General features: G+C 45.1%; 1 protein-coding gene across 1 annotated transcript in view; it reads left to right on the top strand.

Annotated features, from left to right (window-relative positions):
* Positions 1-14341, top strand: part of LOC138789314 (uncharacterized) — a 52984-nt gene that overhangs the window by 2917 nt on the left and 35726 nt on the right. The window contains exon 2 of the mRNA XM_069967916.1: positions 13255-13322. Within this exon, the coding sequence (XP_069824017.1) occupies positions 13259-13322 (64 nt within the window). The 5' untranslated portion in view covers positions 13255-13258. The remainder of the gene's footprint in view (positions 1-13254; positions 13323-14341) is intronic.

The raw sequence follows: 14341 nt of genomic DNA, 5'->3' as shown, positions 1-14341 counted from the left end.
ATGCTTGGGTGGATTCCATCGTCCGCCCAAAGAAATGACATGTCAATACTTTGGGTGGACAGTGGAATCTGCCTGACCATAATTTTCCATGAGAACTACTCTGTGTGCATATACCCTAAAAGTCTATGGTGGTAAAAATGCCAATGTTTCTTGAAAAAAAAAAAAATAACCTGCCCAAATGCATAGCCTGCTGAGATTTTTTTAAAATGCAAATGCACTGAAAAAGCCCAAATTGTCAAAAAAAAAAAGACAGACAAAATTTTTTTTTAGGTTACATATAGTTAATACGGTTGAAAAAAGACACATGTCCATCAAGTTCAACCAAGGAGGGGATGGATACAGGGAAGGGGGAGGGGCGATAGGTTCTATACATATGCATTTATATTATTTCGCTCTAAGAACTTGTCTAGGCCGGTTTTGAAGCCCTCTACTGTTTTTGCTGTGACCAGATCCTGTGGTAGACTGTTCCACAGATTCACAGTTCTCATGGTAAAGAAGACTTGTCGCCTCCGGAGGTTGAACCTTTTTTTCTCGAGGCGGAGGCAGTGGCCTCTTGTCCTTTAAAGGGGGTTTTACCTGGAACATCTTTTCCCCATATCTCTTGTAGGGGCCATTTATATATTTAAATAAGTTAATCATATCTCCCCTTAAACGTCTCTTCTCCAGACTAAACAAATGTAATTCTTTTAATCTCTCCTCATAACTAAGATGCTCCATTCCCCTTATTAGTTTAGTTGCCCGTCTTTGTACCCTCTCCAGCTCTAGAACATCCTTTTTATGAATCGGGTTCCAAAACTGGACGGCATACTCCAGATGGGGCCGCACCAAAGCTTTATAAAGCGGTAATATTATATCCCTGTCCCATGAGTCCATGCCTGTTTTAATGCATGACAATATCCTGCTGGCCTTAGAAGCAGCTGCCTGACATTGTGTGCTGTTCTGCAGTCTATTATCTACAAGTATACCCAGATCCTTCTCTATCAGTGACTCTCCCAGAGTAACTCCACCCAGGACATATGATGCATGTGGGTTATTAGTACCCAGGTGCATAACTTTACATTTATCCACATTGAACCTCATTTGCCAAGTGGACGCCCAAACACTCAGTGTGTCTAAGTCAACCTGTAACATCTGCACATCCTCCATAGACTGTACTGTACTACAAAGCTTGGTGTCATCTGCAAAGATAGAAACATTGCTGTTAATTCCATTCTCAATATCATTAATAAACAAGTTAAACAGAAGAGAGCCCAGTACTGACCCTTGGGGTACACCACTTATTACCGGGGACCATTCGGAGTAGGAATCATTGACCACCACTCTCTGGGTACGATTATTAAGCCAGTTTTCAATCCAGTACACATTAAATTTTCCAAACCGATAGACTTTAACTTACCCATCAGACGTCCATGAGGAACTGTGTCAAACGCTTTTGCAAAATCCAGGTACACTATATCCACAGCCGCGCCGCCATCCAGGCTTCTACTTACCTCTTCATAGAAACATATTAGGTTGGTTTGACAGCTTCTGTCCTTAGTAAAACCATGCTGGTTATCACTTATAATACTATTAGCCACTACATATTCCTGGATGTAGTCCCTTATAAGCCCCTCAAATAGTTTCCCCACAATGGACGTTAAGCTTACGGGTCTATAGTTACCTGGGGAAGTTCGAGAGCCCTTTTTGAAGATCGGTATTACATTTGCCTTACGCCAGTCCCTCGGCACAATACCAGTAAGCAAAGAATCACGGAATATTTCATACAAGGGTAGAAAAATTACAGAACTGAGTTCCCTAAGAACTCTGGGGTGCAATCCATCAGGCCCTGGAGCTTTGGTTACATTGAGTTTGTTTAATTTATCTTGGACCATATCTATAGTAAACCAGTTCAGTACATTACATGTGTTAGCAGCACTGGCCCCACCCACCTCAGTACTGGCCCCACCCACCACAGCTCCATCCTCTTTTGTATATACAGAACTGAAGAAGCCATTAAGTAACTCAGCTTTCTCCTGATCCCCAGTTATTAATTCCCCGTCGCCATTATTTAGGGGTCCTACATGCTCTGACCTTGGTTTTTTTGCATTAATATATTTGAAGAATTTTTTGGGGTTTCTTTTGCTTTCTATAGCTACCTGCCTTTCATTGTGAATTTTTGCTGCTTTTATTACATTTTTACAGGTTTTGTTGACTTCTTTGTAATGTTTAAATGCTACAGCTGACCCCTCTGATTTATATTTTTTGAATGCCCCTTTTTTCTCATTTATAGCCCCTCTAACCTCGGTTGTAAGCCATGTGGGATTGGATTTTAACCGTTTATATTTGTTACCCATAGGAATATATTTGGCAGTACAGTTATTTAATGTGGATTTGAAGATTTCCTATTTATTAGCTGTATCAGTATGTGACAGCAGCCGCTCCCAGTCTATGCCCTGAAGTTCTGCCCTTAACCCAGGAAAATTGGCCCTTTTAAAATTAAGAGTTTTTGCCCTCCCAACATGTTTTTCTTTTCTACACTATATTGTGGTCACTATTACCCAGGTGTTCATGGACGGTGACATCCCCAACCAGCTCAGCGTTGTTAGAAATAACCAGATCCAACAAGGCATCACTTCTAGTTGGCTCCTCCACAAACTGGCCCAGAAAATTATCCTGCAGGAGGTTAAGAAATTCCCTCCCCTTTGTGGTTTTAGCTGAACCGTGACCCCAATCTATATCTGGGTAGTTGAGGTCCCCCATTGGGTGTTGGGTTTCATTTTTTTCCCACTGAAGCCAACATGGCCGCAGCATGCAATAAAATAAAGTGTCCCATTAAAGTAAATAGAAAACTGGACGACACACCATATAGAATAACCTCCATCATTGATTGTGACCTTCCAAATGATGAATATGCTCATTAGTTAAAGGGGTACTCCAGGCTAGGGGGCTTTTTTTCCTTTGGCCGGGGAGGAGGTGGATGAGGGCAATGACGTCCCCTTACCTCCCCGGTTGCAGCACCGCGTCTGGTCCGCGCTGCCCGGCCGCTTCGTGATCTCTGCAGGGGCTTGAGACGTGATGTTTCAAGTCCGCTCAGCAAGTCGGTGGCAGGGGCAGGATGTCATTGCCCTCATCCACTTCCTCCCCGGCCATAGGCAAAAAAGCTCCCCGGCCCAGAGTAGCCCTTTAATTCCTGATTTTGCAAAATACGACTGTCTTAACGTATTTTGTTTTCGCTCACAATTATGCTTGTATTTAGTTTTTATTTAGCTTTGTGTGAACCTAGCCTAAAGGAGTTATCCAGGAACAATAAAGGAAAATGTATCTGAGGGTGGAGTAAAACAAAAAACCTGCCCCCATCCCCTTCAGTCAATTCTCCCAGACTTCTCGGCAACCTCCCTAATTGCTGTTGAACATCTCGGCAGGAAGTGGCCCACTCGGCATCCAACCCCAGTCAAGAATTCAAGAATGTCAGCAACTAGGAAGTACAGTGGTTTGCAATATTTTTCAGTTATCAATTCAAAAAGTGACCTCATATATTCTATAGTCATTACATACAGAATTAACTTTTTCAAGTGTTTATTTCTGTTAAAGTTAATGATTATGGATTACAGCCAAGAAAAACCCAAAAGTCAGTATTTCAGAAAATCAGGATATTATATAAAACTTAACTAAAAAGAAAAATGTTTGACACAAAAGTCTGTACAGTAAATGCCCTCAATACTTGGTCGGGGCACCTTTTGCATGAATGACTGCATAAATGCAGCAATGTGGCATGGAGGCGATCAGCTGATGACACTGCAGAGGTTATTGAAGCACAGGTTGTTTTGATAGCGGCCTTCAGCTCATCTGCATTGTTAGGTCTGGTGTCTTTCATCTTCCTCTTGACAATACCCTATAAGTTCTCTATGGGGTTAAAGTGACTCTGTACCCACAATCTGACCCCCCCCCCCACCAAACCGCTTGTACCTTCAGATAGATGCTTTTATTCCAAGATCTGTCCTGGGGTCTGTTCGGCAGGTGATGCAGTTATTGTCCTAATAAAACAACTTTTAAACTTGCAGCCCTGTGTCAAATGTGGTGCAGATGTCTGGATGTGGTGGCTTTTGAAGCACTGACTCCAGCAGCAGGCCACTCTTGTGAATCTCTCCCAAATTTTTTAATGGCATTTTCGTTACAATCCTGTTAGGACTGTGGTTCTCCCGGTTGCTTGTGCACCTTTTTCTATCACACTTTTTCCTTCCACTCAACTTTCCATTAATATGCTTTGATACAGTACTCTCAGAACAGCCAGCTTCTTTAGCAATAAACTTTTGTGGCTTACCCTCCTTGTGGAGTGTGTGAATGACTGCCTTCTGGACATCTGTCAAGTCAGCAGTCTTCCCCATGATTGTGTTGCATACTGAACCAGACTAAGGTACACGGAACGATAATCGGCCCTATCTGGACGATTATCGTTCCGTGTAATAGACAGCGATTGATTGTTGATATAGGTTCTGACCTATAATCGCCGAGCGCCAACCGCGAACCACTACGTGTAATAGCGGTGCGCGGCCGACGCTGACGAATACATACCTATCCAGGTTGCAGGGCTCCTCTTCCTCTGTGCTTCTCACCGGGTACCGCGCGCACCAACTTCACAGCGGCCTGTCTCAGCTGACAGGCTGCTCGGCCAATCACAGACCGGGACCGCCGCGGCCAGTGATTGGATGAGTGGCCTGTCAGCTGAGACAAGCCGCAGTGAAGCTGGAGTGTGCGGGACCTGGGGAGAAGCACAGAGGAAGAGGAGCACTGCAACCTGGATAGGTATGTATACAGTTTAAACAAAGGCTGCAAGTCCCTGCAGCCCTTGTTAAACGATTATAGGCCTGTGTAATAGGCTCAGTAAACAAGCGCCGATCTAGCAGAGGTATTATCTGGCCCCCATCGGCCCGTGTAATACCACCCTAAGGGACCTTTTATAACACTTAGGAAGCCACTGCAGGTGTTTTGGGTTAATTATTCTAATTTTCTGAAATACTGACTTTTGGGTTTTTCTTGGCTGTAATCCAGAATCATCAACTTTAACAGGAATAAACTAAACAAGAAGAACACTGGGAGTGTGGACAGATTATATGTATAAAGTTTCATTTTACATTTAAGGCAAGGTGTGTGTAACATTCATATATATATATATATATATATATATATATATATATATATATATATATATATATATAAATATATATATATGAGCAACTATCGAGCCGTGTAATAGGCTCAGTAAGCGACCAGATTGGCACGTTCTTAAAGCGACTCTGTATCCACAACCTGACCCCCCCCCCCCCCCCCAAACAGCTTGTACCTTTGGATAGCTGCTTTTAATCCAAGATCTGTCCTGGGGTCTGTTCGGCAGGTGATGAAGTTATTGTCCTAAAAATCAACTTTTAAACTTGGAGCCCTGTGTCAAATTGAGTGTCTGTGACCAAGCCTTGCACCACCTCTCCGTCCCTCCTCCCCACCCTCCTCATTATTAGGAATGTCCTGGGCACGATTTTTCCTATTCATCACTTGTGTGAACACTGCACATGGGCCTTAACGATCCAGCCCATGTGCAGTGTTTACACATGTGGTGAATAGGAAAAATCCTGCCCAGGGCATTCCTAATGAGGAGGGCAGCGAGGAGGGACGGGAGGCGGGGCAAGGCTTGGGCAAAGACACTCTACGCTACGCCACTTTGACACAGGGCTGCAAGTTTAAAATTTAGGTTGTGGGTACAGAGTTGCTTTAAACTAGGCATTGGACCATGTAATACTGCCCTTATTGTACACTGCCTTTACTTTAGGCAGCAGAAATCTTTAAATGTAGTATATATGGCAATTCCTTAGGCCTGAACAAGTTTTCATTCTCTGGACTGTACTACACACATGGTTTGGCTCCATTTTGTGAAATCCATGGCACTTCATTGTTATATGCAGAAAATACCTCACCGATTCTCAGGACAGAAGGGCAGCTAGCTGAGTCATGTGATAGCTGAAGACCGCACTATTAGGCCTGGGGTAATCTGATCAGCTCCTATGCAAAGGTTATGTATTTATAGCTGCGTCTCAAGCATATAACCACTGAAGTCTTCAGGAGTACTTGTCATCAGCACAGATGGCACGGTATACTAGACTATATCTAGGCACCTTTGTGCACAAGACGCAACAACTGGTAATAGCTGGTTTGTGAGAATCTGTTGTGTGTGTGTTTTTTTTTTTGCGCACACAGTCAGGAGCACAGGTGTCAAATCTGTGCCCTGGATACCCAGGCATGCTGGGAATTGTAGTTTTGCTACAGCTGATGGGTTGCAGGTTGGACACCTTTGCTTTGAAGAATCCTCAAAGTTTAGATGTACTACAGAATAAACGGTAGTTTGTCTAGCATATAACATACAATTTAAAACCCCGCTAACTACAAGTCATGTGATTCTTTAATCATGCATTTTAAGGATTCCAATAGGAACAATGTTCCTATTGATTTTTCTTTTCTTTGTTTAAAGCAGTATAGAAAGCCATAAAGTGTGTGTGAAATGCCAGTTACAGCATGCTGTGTATGTGGGGGGAAAAGAATGCCACTAACCCAAAAGCCACTTGAAGGAGAAAAGGGTATTGTATAGCATTGGGTGTAGTACCACCCATAGGCTATGTTCACACAATGTTTTTTTTCCTATGTTTAAAATGACGTCCGTCATTTGGCTGTTTGGCCGCCCGACAGTGCAGGGATGTGAAGAGTACAGTGCACAATAGGCAGGTACAATGGAATTGATAATGCTGCAAATATAATTGTGAGCATTATCAGGGATATGACTACAGACACAGTATCCAAAGGTCACGGATACTTATACCGTACATGCAACGGCATATGACCTGTCATAAACGCCTACAGAGTAAGTTTTCTACTAAAAATAGGTGTAAGGCTTGGATCATTCCTATAGAATAAGCATTGGATGAAACGTGCTGGGGTGCGGCCCATATGGCCGGTATCGGCATTTATGTGTTTATGGCTTTCACAAGGTTAGTTAGTGTTTATTCCATTATGTGAGGGCTTTCTGCCTTGTGTATGAGCTATTTAGTAGAGTGGGGGAGCGGAAATGACACTGGGCATCTGTGTAGGTGTCTATCATGTACCGCTCACATTTATGGTATACCTGTGATACTGTGGCCATATGCTGAGATATGCGCAATATTATAGATGCCTATCTTTATACTAATACATGGTTACTGTGTGCTTTAATCGATGGCTTTTCACGTTTGTGATATTGAATGAAAGAAGCTTGGCTATATTTGCTGTGGTGAGTCATTATCTATATAGGGATACACAGAGGTTTTCTTATTATACTTGAACACAAGGTCCAGTTATGGCCAGTTGTAAATGCCTGATGGTTGATTTATGACTTAACTTCAAAGACAGTGAATGAAGTTGCAGAATAGCTGTCCATAGCTGCTGATCACACGGCTGGTGGACTATATTGATATAGTAACAACTGTGCAGGGTGTTGTCCTACTGGCTGAAGACCCTGTAGTATCGGAGGTGTATGTCAGAGTTGGCACATGTACACGCTAAGATGTATAAGTAGTTGTGGGAAAATGTTGCATGTATCACAATGATTGTAAGGAAGTAACATTTTAAAGCAAGTCTTGATGTGTTCATCAATGAAATGACTGCTTTCTCTGTAGGTGTGTAGGTGACCTGGACATCCTATGTTTAGTTTTTTTAGTGTTAAGTTTTTTTTATTTTTCCAACCAGCACAATACGGGTCTTCACAATAGCTGATCCTCAGCCTCACCTCCCTGTGGAATGACAGGGTCACAGAGCATGTCTAGAAACTGCTCCCATTCATATAATAGGGTCTAAGCCACACTAGTGTGCCTGAGTCCATTGGCCTTACGATAAAAAAAAAAACAAAAAACTCTAAAGGCTGTTATAAATGGCTTGGGGATGATGGCTGCTCCTATAAGGTACAAAAATAACTAAATTTACACAGCATAATAGATTGATAATATATATTTTTTTAAATTGTGTGTGTGTGTGAGAATATATCTGCGTTACATACACCTAAACTGATACAATAGGCATGTTATATTTCAAAAGTACTGTTTGAGAGAGTTTATTTACTTATTCATCCACCAAGTGTTTGATACATTTTTGCTCTTGGTTATGACCAGGGCTGGAGAAAGGCATATTGTTCTCCTAGGCAGATAATGCAGAAACCTTAAGGTCGCTCCTATCTGTATGGACTGTAAGCAGGGTGGAGATAATTTGACATTCGGATAAAGGTGGAGTTAGGGGTGGTGACTCAATAAGTCACCCCTGAGGAGTGGGGGCATAGTTAGGATTCACAGGGCCCTATAGCAAAAAATGTTAAGGGCTCCCCCTCCCCTACGCACAACACAAAGCACTGCGCATGTGTATATATACATACAGTATATGCTCTGTCATGTGGCCAAAAAACAAAACCTCCTCCCCGCCCTCCTCCTCATTAGGAATGCTCCAGGCAGATATCCTAGTCTCCTATTCCCCACCTGTGTCAGCCTGACACATGGGCTGGATCGTTGAGGCCCTGTGCAATGTTCAGCATGGAGAAAATGTTTCAGTGGCATTCCTAATGCTGAAGAGGGTGGGGAGGAGGGACAGGGGGGGGGGGGGTTGCAAAGTTAGGACACAGATACTCCCGTTTGGCACGAGCTTCAAATTTAAAAGTATTTTTTTAGGACAATAACTGCATCACCTGCCAAATGGACCCTAGGACAGATCTTTGATTAAAAACAGCTATCCGAAGGTACAAGGGGTTTGGGGAGTCAGATTGTGGGAACAGAGTTGGTTTAAAATACATAGGTGCAGGAGCGGACTACCTTCTGCTTAACCCCTACCAGTGTCGGACTTTGGTATCTGGGGCCCACCAGAGGAAATGATTCTGGGGGCCCACCAATGAAGGACCAGTGAGAAACAACATGTCGTTCAGTGTTTGTACAGGTTCTAAAGCTGGGGGCCCACCGGAGGATCAGACACTGACCCCTACTATTGTACTGTAGTGTTTAAGTGACCCAAAGTCAAGGAGATATCTACTTTACTGCTGGTGCATAGATAACCCCTGACCTCTGCAGCAAGCTCTGCACATTTTCCTACTTGATTGCGGAGCTAAAAAACAGAGGCCGGGGGTTATCAGTGCAGTGAAGCAGAGATCTGTCTTCTGCTTGTTAACCCTTTTTTTGTGTTGCAGTATGTAAGTAAACATTGGGTCACTTAAACACTGCAGTACATAAGGGGTTAAGCAGAAGGACACCTGCTCTTACCTTCTCCCCTGGCTCCCCTCCTGCTTGGGCCTCATAGCAACTGCCTACCCTGCCTCTATGGTCGTTGCACCACTGCTGAGGAGACTGGGCAATCTCCTATACATTTAGGGCTGTTAAACTTCCTGATTAGTGCAGTAAGCAGTGCCAAACCGCTCAATCATCATGCAATAAGTTAAGTAATACAGTGTATACATTTCTTTCCACACCATCTGGTGTCCTCCTGGCTTTTCCCCACTCACAGCAGCCACCTTGAAGCTTCTGAACTCATCTGTGCAGAAACAGGCAGCTCAGCTTTTCACTGGCCCGAGATGAGAGAGCACATCAGGCAGTGATTGGTTAAGCAGTCTGTCATTTCAGAGATTGCTTCTGCGGCGGCTGCTGCAGTGAGTGAGAAAATGCAACAGGACAGAGAGGGAGTCTGGACAGGTAAGTAGGTTTGTTTATTATTAGTTTCTCAACACAGTCATCAGCTATTGGCCGCACATTGTTTATAAACCTAGCAATACAGTTTTTTTTTTTTTTTGTTTTGTTTCACAAATTGGCCTGATCTGGCCCTGATAGGGCCCTTATACTGTACATTCAAAGACTGGGAAGCTCAGTTGTAGGAAGCTCAGTTGTAAAATGTGATACTTTTAGAGATGTGCTTATCTAGACAGCCTATCAAGAGAGCAATAGAGCTATATTTTTTAGCTCCCCAATCCACCTAGTTAACTGCTTAAAAGGGTTATCCAGCGCTACAAAAACATGGCCACTTTTGCCTCCAGTACAGGTGTGGTTTGCAATTAAGCTCTATTTACAATGGAACTAACTTTCAAACTCCACCCAATCCGGAGACAAGAGTGGGGCAAAAGTGACCATGTTTTTGTAGCGCTGGATAACCCCTATAATAAAGTACAATATTTGGCGTTTAGTATATATTGCAATACAAAAGTTTCCCATGAATATGGAGTTAAATAAAAATACCCCTTTAACTATTTTGCTCCATTATTCTGCCCTGGAATGTGTGTGGGAGCACATCTAAGAGCAATTCAAGGGTGACAGAATAATTTCTTTGTACATGTTGCACAAATGTTGCGTGTGTCAGCCTAAGGCAAGTTCTGATCATGTGTCGAGGAGCAGTTTAAAGTTGAACCATGACAATGGAAGAAGGAATGTGGGAACAGCAAATACATGCGAATTTAACCGTTGGTAATTTGGATAGTTAGGATCACAATCTTACACTCTTATATACGACTGGAATAAAAGTTATTTTTACTTCAAATATTGTCCCCAAGGGACAGGCAAACCTCTGGACCAGACATGACTTGATGAGGACATCAAAATGGCACCGGCAATTTGAGGGGCGGTCCGGGTGGTACAGATTCACTTTAATACACATGCAATTTTCCAAGCTATTTATCTGTATAGTTGTGCAGCCATGGGGTCTTTTTGTTTATAGCTTTACAATATTGCAGGTAAATGGCAATTTTACTCCCCTAACAGTCAATTACAAAACCATACCAAAGGTGCCTGCCATCTGGTACATTCAACCCTAACCCTTTGTTTTTTCCCTGTGGAGGTTCCATACCTGGTTTAGGTCTACAAATGCTGAACTTTAATTCTACCATGTAAAATTGTCTTTAGTGAAGCTGATGTATAGTCAGGCCTCACAAGTCTGAGCACATCCTCCAAGCCAATGCTTTTGCAGTTAGGCAGTTTGTGGAATGTGATGTGCAATAAGAGTCCCTGGGGGTAATCTTAATTGAACCATAATAGAACACTTAGATTGTGTAATCTTCCCCTGATCTGCTCTACAGATTGAGGGCAGCCAAATTCCACTGCTTTCTAGGGAAATTAATACGACAATAGGGGGTGTATTTACATAGGTTCCCCCAGTGCACAGGGGTGATTCTAGCCTCTCTGCTGCCCGAGGCGAACTATAGAATGACGCCCCCCCCGTCAATCCGCCCACATTACAATCCACTACTACCCCCCCCCCCCCCCCCACTGCTGTCCCCAATAAACATAATGTTTGGTCCCTTGCTGCACAGAGGATGTCAGGAGAGAAGGGTGCTAATCCTATAGGAGAGGTCCCAGCAGCACAGAGGATGTCAGGAGAGGAGGGGGCTAATCCTATAGGAGAGGTCCCAGCAGCACAGAGGATGTCAGGAGAGGAGGGGGCTAATCCTATAGGAGAGGTCCCAGCAGCACAGAGGATGTCAGGAGAGGAGGGTGCTAATCTTATAGGAGAGGTTCCAGCAGCACAGAGGATGTCAGGAGAGGAGGGTGCTAATCCTATAGGAGAAGTCCCAGCAGCACAGAGGATGTCAGGAGAGGAGGGTGCTGATCTTTTAGGAGAGGTCACAGCAGCACAGAGGATGTCAGGAGAGGAGGGTGCTGATCTTTTAGGAGATGGTCCCCCTCTTCCCCCCCTTATAGATGGCCCCCCTCTCCCCCCCCCTTATAGATGGCCCCCCTCTCCCCCCTCCCTTATAGATGGCCCCCCTCTCCCCCCCCCTTATAGATGGCCCCCCTCTCCCCCCTCCCTTATAGATGGCCCCCCTCTCCCCCCTCCCTTATAGATGGCCCCCCTCTCCCCCCTCCCTTATAGATGGTCCCCCTCTCCCCCCTCCCTTATAGATGGTCCCCCTCTCCCCCCTCCCTTATAGATGGTCCCCCTCTCCCCCCTCCCTTATAGATGGTCCCCCTCTCCCCCCTCCCTTATAGATGGTCCCCCTCTCTCCCCCCTCCCTTATAGATGGTCCCCCTCTTTCCCCCCTCCCTTATAGATGGTCCCCCTCTTTCCCCCCTTATAGATGGTCCCCCTCTCCCCTTATAGATGGTCCCCCTCTCCCCTATAGATGGTCCCCCTCTCCCCATCCCTTATAGATGGTCCCCCTCTCCCCTATAGATGGTCCCCCTCTCCCCCCCCCTTATAGATGGTCCCCCTCTCTCCCCCCCCCCTTATAGATGGTCCCCCTCTTTCCCCTCCCTTATAGATGGTCCCCCTCTTTCCCCTCCCTTATAGATGGTCCCCCTCTTTCCCCTCCCTTATAGATGGTCCCCCTCTTTCCCCTCCCTTATAGATGGTCCCCCTCTTTCCCCTCCCTTATAGATGGTCCCCCCCCCCCCCTGCACAGCAGATAAAACAAAAACAGCGCACAACTCACCTGCCCTCCGTTCCCCCGTCGAGCCTCTCTGGTCCGGTCCCCGGCTGATGTGCGGCTGCCCGGGGTGTCCCGTCCTGTCCCCGGCAGCGCGCGCATCAGAGAGCTCCCCGTGCGCCTGTGACTTCCGGCGCACGGGGAGCTCTCTGATGCGCGCGCTGCCGGGGACAGGACGGGACACCCCCCGGCAGCCGCACATCACATCAGGGGAACTAAGGCTGCATTCCCACGTTCCGTGATCCTGACTGATCACGGACGTGGAATGCATGTACTGGAGCCCCCCCCCGCGCCCGGACAGCATCTGTAATTAGATGCTGGGAGCAGGGGAGACTGTATTCATAAGCGCCACGCTGTAGTATCAGCACGGCGCGGCTGATTCAGTACAGTGCGGCGCTTATGGTACCGCGGGGGGGCTCCGGTACATGGTACAGGCAGTGGCGGATTATAATGTGGGCGGCCGCCCTAACCGCCCATATTATAATCTGCCACTGAATGCCGCCCCCATGAAGATAGCTGGTGGCAGTGCAGAATAGGGGTTAAGGCTGGGTTATTGTTTGTCCTTAACCCGCACCTATATCTAGCTATAGGCAAAAATGTCAAACTGAAAAAAGAAAGATATCTGTTAAAAAATATCTGTAGGGCGAACAAACCTGTTTCCTAACCGCAGCGGATTAGTCATGGCTTTCTCAATCACATCAGTGCAAACCTTCAGGTTTTTTTTTCTTTTTTTTTCACTAGAATTCTTTTTACAATTCTAGGGCTTTTTTTTGTAAGAGGATATTATCTGCAATAAGCTTTTATTTTATTTTCATTATTAGGACCATGGAAATGCCAAATTATGGACAACCTGCCCAACCTTTCCATCAAGGATACCCCGTGAACCCAGGTAAGGCTTTCACTTGACTTTACATACCGCAGATGACTGTTTGGAGATCTTCAGCAATGCTGATAGAAATTTTTGTCCCATCTATAGGAATATAGCAAGAACTTAAAAAGCCTTTTACAGGGACTGATTGTAGGGAAGGGGCGTTGCAAAAAACTCTGCTTTGGCCGATAAACAACCCGTGTAAAAGTGACAGGAATTGGCTAAGAACAGGCGAAAAACCTGATCCTCAGCTGATTGTGCCGTATGCTGGGGTAGATATGTGGTGTAGTTGGTGTAGGGTCACTTGTAACGGTGGCCAGGAGTGGTGTTTGAACCCACCCCCGACAAAAGGGCTCTCAGCTTGAGGTTTTGGATAACCCAAGTGTGAACGGGTATATAGGTGCAGGTGCGACAGTAACAGACATTTGGTTTACTTGTAGAAACTTCAATGCAATACTGTACAGATAAAGTACACTTTGGAATGCAGGTGCAGGCGAGAGGTAGTAGAAGAGAGTTGTACAAGCAGTGTAAAGTAGAAGAACGTCTTGAGGGCCCTGTCCAAGTAGAAGTGTACTCTGCCAGGATAGTGTAGAGGAGAACAGAAGAAGATACTCGTACTCTCATATAGACTCTGTGATCTGACCACCTTTTGCCCTTAAGTGTCGGATTCCTGTCCTAGTAGGGTAGTATAAGGTCCCAAGACTTTGAAACTGGATTGAGCAGACTTTCTGAGCCTTCCCAGAATAGTCGTGCTTTGTACACACCATTTGTCCTACTGGGGTCGATACCTAAACCTTGGGTTACTGCCCTGTGTCTTTAAGATGGTATCCCAGGCGTGAACAAGGGTTTCCTCAGGGGATGGCTCTCCCTTCTAAGTTTCTAGCACTGCTAGCTGTAGTCACTGACATAGAAAGAATTAGTCTCTTTGTGTCCCTGAAAAGGGTCCTGGCCTTAGCCAGCCACTGCTTCACTGCAGCAGGAACTGTGCTCTCTGTTTCCCGACTTCTACTGAAACCAAAAAACCCTCCCACCAAGAACAA

This window comes from Dendropsophus ebraccatus, chromosome 4, assembly GCF_027789765.1.
Source record: "Dendropsophus ebraccatus isolate aDenEbr1 chromosome 4, aDenEbr1.pat, whole genome shotgun sequence".
NCBI lineage: Eukaryota > Metazoa > Chordata > Amphibia > Anura > Hylidae > Dendropsophus > Dendropsophus ebraccatus.
Note: the sequence above shows the minus strand (reverse complement) of the source record. Positions and strands in the feature narration are given on the sequence as shown.